Consider the following 4,591-nt stretch of genomic DNA (forward strand, 5'->3'; position numbering starts at 1 on the left):
TTTTTTAAAATAATAATTTTTAAAAATAATAATAATAAACTATGATTATACATGTAGTTTAAATTGTAAATCAAATGCATAAAAGTTTAATCAAAAAGTTAAAATTTGGACAAAGACCAGCCTTATTTTTCCCAAAAAATGGTTATAAAAAATTCTAAGTTTTATACTGATTCTGATAAACTTATGCTCTGTAGAACTTTTAGAAGTTTCCGGCATCAAAAACCAACCAATCATAGCTGTTACCTTAAAAGGAAATCCATATTGCCTAACTGCAGCTGAGAAATTAGTTCCGCCGTATTTTCTAATTTGGACAGAGACGGCTGAATTAGGGGAAAATTTTCCAGAATCGCCTTCGAATAGATTATGCAACAAGAAGGACTTATCGACAAAAATGTCTTTCAAGGAAGCATGGTCTGTCTCTAGATCAATGGAAGTCACTGAGGAGCAGACGGCATTGAAAAATGGCAAATAATAGAAACAAATAGTGACAGAACCAACACCTAAAAAATAAACAATGCAAAAATTAAAAAATATATTAATAATTAATTTTAACAGAATGTAAATTGACAATAAAATAATTAGTCCAATCCAAAAACTGACTAGATTTTTTTTTCAATTAATATAGCATAAATGTATTACATGCATAGAGTCAAGACCTTTTTTATGTTTTACACATTGACAGATAATTGTGCAAATGTTGCAGTATGAATTAAGAATATCAAGCATGAATTTGTTTATTTTCCTTGTGATTATGGGAACAAAATCATAACATAAACATAACAGTCAAAACCCAAAAATTTAGAATAAATTTTACGCATTATCACAAGTATAGCTACATCACTACATCTACAATTGTAAGCCATCAGTAAGGAGGCTATAGTCTATTTTAGTCTTTAGCTTACATTTAGTAGTGATCTTCAAACTAACAGTGAGTGGAAAGGAGACTCTACAGGGAGGAATAGACTCATCCTCTGGCGATGGCTTCATTGATTTACGTCGTTTCTTTTTCTAACGGCAAAGACAATATGATCAGAGCTTAATGAATCGGACCCACTTTTGTTCCGGATTGTTCCGACTCTGTCTCTTCATCTTGTTGTGTTTCTTCTTTCTGTCCGGTAGTGTCAAAGGTCTTTGCTTCTTCAAGATTACCGTCGACAATGACTTTAAGCAAAGAATCTTTAACAAGAAAAGTATATCATAATGATTATGCTTGTTAAAAATGGCCATAACTAAAAAAATTGAAGTTGGAAACAACTCAAACTTTCTACATAGCATGAGGAGATCAATATGCATCAGAATATGTAATAAAAATTTGGGGTGATTTTGGAGCCATTTTTGAAAAAAACCATGGGCTTATAGCCTTGGGTAATTTTCAAAAAATGGCTCATTTTAAAAAGTGGCCGTAACTTGGAAAATTGAAGTCGGAATTGACTCAAACTTTCTACACAGCATTAGGACATCAATATGTATCAGAAAATTTAATAAAAATTTGGGGGGATTTTTTAGCCATTTTTTGAAAAAAACCATGGGCTATAGCCTTGGCTATTTTTCAAAAAATGGCTCGTTTTTAAAAGTGGCCATAACTTGGAAAGTTGAAGTCAGAATCGACTCAAACTTTCTACACAGCATTAGGACATCAATATGTATCAAAAAATGTAATAAAAATTTGGGGTGATTTTGGAGCCATTTTTTGGAAAAACCATGGACTATAGCCTTGGGTATTTTTTTTAGATTTTTGACGTTTTTTTTAAATGGTCGTAACTTGAAAAATTGAAGTCGGAACTGACTCAAACTTTCTACACAGTATTAGGACATCAATATGTATCAAAAAATTTAATAAAAATTTGGGGTGATTTTTTAGCCATTTTTTGAAAAAAACCATGGGCTATAGCCTTGGCTATTTTTCAAAAAATGGCTTGTTTTTAAAAGTGGCCATAACTTGGAAAGTTGAAGTCAGAATCGACTCAAACTTTCTACACAGCGTTAGGACATCAATATGTATCAAAAAATGTAATAAAAATTTGGGGTGATTTCGGAGCCATTTTTTGGAAAAACCATGGACTATAGCCTTGGGTATTTTTCAGAGTTTTGACGTTTTTTTTAAATGGTCGTAACTTGAAAAATTGAAGTCGGAATTGACTCAAACTTTCTACACAGTATTAGGACATCAATATGTATCAAAAAATTTAATAAAAATTTGGGATGATTTTTTAGCCATTTTTTGAAAAAAACCATGGACTATAGCCTTGGGTATTTTTGCAAAAAATGGCTCAATTTTAAAAGTGGTCGTAACTTGGAAAATTGAAGTCGGAATTGACTCAAACTTTCTACACAGCATTAGGATATCAATATGTATCAAAAAATGCAATAAAAATTTGAGGTGATTTCGGAGCCATTTTTTGAAAAAAAAACCATGGGCTATAGCCTTGGGTATTTTTCAAAAAATGACTCATTTTTAAAAGTGGCGGTAACTTGGAAAATTGAAGTTGGGATCGACTCAAACTTTCTACATAACATTAGGACATCAATATGTATCAGAAAATGTAATAAAAATTTGGGGGAATTTCAGAGCCATTTTTTTGAAAAAAACCATGGGCCTTGGGTATTTTTCCAAAATTTGGAGTTTTAAAAATGGTCGTAACTCAAAAATTATTCGCCAGAAACAACTCAAACATTCTACATAGCATGAGGACATCAAAAAGGACTTCTCGCTATTTATAGTGTGAAACCCTGCAGATACTTACCCTCAGCTTTACTGTATCCTTCACTCTGAACAAACAGCATGTACAATGGCCTACACAAGAACAGGATAGAAGTATGTATATTACGTGCACATGCTTACTACCATATAGCGGTTTTTTCAAGGATAATAATTTTTGCAAATATCCGAAAGATTACATAATTAATTATCGTAAATTTCCATTATATTCTGCCATCTTGTACCGTATTAAATTGATTTTCAAGGAGCTTAATGTTGCGAATCTTAATAAATCCACAAAATTTGCAAAAATTTTTTATCCTCAAAAAACCACTATACGGTATACTGACACTACAGTACCTAGGCAGCAAGACGGCCAGCTTACGCTGCTCCCTTTCCCAACTGACAGGAGTATCAAAGAACTCTTCCAAGGCCAAAGAAGAGACTCTAAGCTGCTCAAGGGCCGGGCGGAGTCTTGAGAGTTTTTCCTCTAGTTTTTGAGTTTGCTCGAGTTTTGATTTTATCGAGGCTTCCAGTGAAGACTGTCGCGAGGCTAGCCTACGAAGAAAAATAGAGTATCATTTTTGTCAAAAGAGAAAACATGTAGTGAAATGTACATGTATTAGATTTAGATAGTGTGTTAATGTTAAGTACCAGATAAATCGCTATTGCCATAGGAGCTCTATAGTATTAGATGTTTATGTACATGTAAAGGACCAGGGCAATAACTTACTGCTCTCGCTGCTTTAATTCCCATTCCAGTCTCGCGAGCATGAGTTTATGAGAATCAGTCTTTGTCACTTCCTAATAAGGTCGATAGAAAGTGGGCGTGGCTAGTGAATACTCACTGGATTGCTAAGAGACTCTGGAGCACTTTCATAAAACTCTTCTTCCGAAATTAAATCAATGTCATCGTGTTTTGACCTAAAGAAAAAGTCAACAAACATGCACAAAACTACATATACTGTATGCACCGTATAACTGGTTTGTTTTTCGAGGAAATTATACTTTGTAAAATCTACTAAATTTCTAATTCACAAATTTCAATTTTGTGACTTCTACCACGTGCCATGCAGGTACCATATTAAATTGATTTTTGCAGATTTTACTTTCTTGAATTAGGAAGAAATCTGCAAAATTTGCAAGCCTCGGGAAAACCCACTTATACGGTACTTGCTCCCGTCCTGCATACTTAAACTCATAGCAGCTGGTGATTTCCTTCTGGAGGTGCTTGGCCTCATATTGAAGGTTCTGGAGTTGAAGGTGTAGCTCGTCGATGCTCAGTTTCCTCTCTTGAGTCCCGTCCCTCGTCTCCTTGCAATAAAGATTAGAGGCCCTGTTCAACTGACGGAGTAGAGTGAATAGTATGACACTCGTCCTACGCTGGGTAGGGACGCTTTTTGAATCCTGCACCAATGCAAGAAATAACACGAATAACAATGACCCCCAACTATATTTGTTTTATAGCACTAAGCGCAATGCGTGCAAGATGGGTGATTTTATTGGACCTAATTTTTGTTTAGAGAAGAAAATATAATCAGATTGTATATACTTGGAATGATAGGCTAACAACACAGTAATATACACATGTAATGTATGAAATTTTGGTGGTGAATCATACTACATTTGTACACATGTAATATATAGTAGTTTTGAAAATCAAGAACTATAATAAAAATTTAGGTTCAGACTTTGCGCATGGCCAATATAAAATCTGCCAATTGCATTTTTAGAGAAACTGACGTAGAAAACATTTTTAAAATGAAGCTAAAAATTGGTTCTTTTAATAAAGGAAGTGGATATTGGTCCGGCAGCCGGACGCCTACTGCGGGGCTATTGGTCCGGCAGTCCCTATATAGTATACTGGGGCTTTGCCCCAGTATACTAATACAC

The 4,591-nt window shown here is 34.2% G+C and overlaps 1 protein-coding gene across 1 annotated transcript; it reads right to left on the reverse strand.

Moving 5' to 3' along the window:
- Positions 1-90: 90 nt before the first annotated feature.
- On the reverse strand, positions 91-4,309 carry LOC105315493 (THO complex subunit 5 homolog A-like). Its single transcript, XM_020006405.1, has 8 exons — positions 3,891-4,309; positions 3,547-3,622; positions 3,432-3,502; positions 3,059-3,256; positions 2,745-2,794; positions 1,055-1,176; positions 903-1,008; positions 91-500 (listed from the first exon to the last, which is right to left on the reverse strand). The coding sequence occupies exons 3-8, from the start codon at positions 3,470-3,472 to the stop codon at positions 91-93; spliced, it is 927 nt and encodes a 308-aa protein (XP_019861964.1). The 5' UTR covers positions 3,473-3,502; positions 3,547-3,622; positions 3,891-4,309.
- Between the last annotated feature and the right edge of the window lie 282 nt (positions 4,310-4,591).

This window comes from Amphimedon queenslandica, unplaced genomic scaffold (genome assembly GCF_000090795.2).
Source record: "Amphimedon queenslandica unplaced genomic scaffold, v1.1 AMPQUscaffold_9928_Cont17814, whole genome shotgun sequence".
NCBI classification, from domain to species: Eukaryota; Metazoa; Porifera; class Demospongiae; order Haplosclerida; family Niphatidae; genus Amphimedon; species Amphimedon queenslandica.

Excerpts from the sequence above, each read along its gene's own strand:
- LOC105315493 (XM_020006405.1), bottom strand. The coding sequence starts at position 3,472 with ATGCTCGCGAGACTGGAATGGGAATTAAAGCAGCGAGAGCA. Across the intron at positions 2,795-3,058 it reads CTGGCCGTCTTGCTGCCTAG|GCCATTGTACATGCTGTTTG; the intron begins GTACTGTAGTGT and ends GTTCTTGTGTAG. Across the intron at positions 1,177-2,744 it reads AGGATACAGTAAAGCTGAGG|ATTCTTTGCTTAAAGTCATT; the intron begins GTAAGTATCTGC and ends TTCTTGTTAAAG.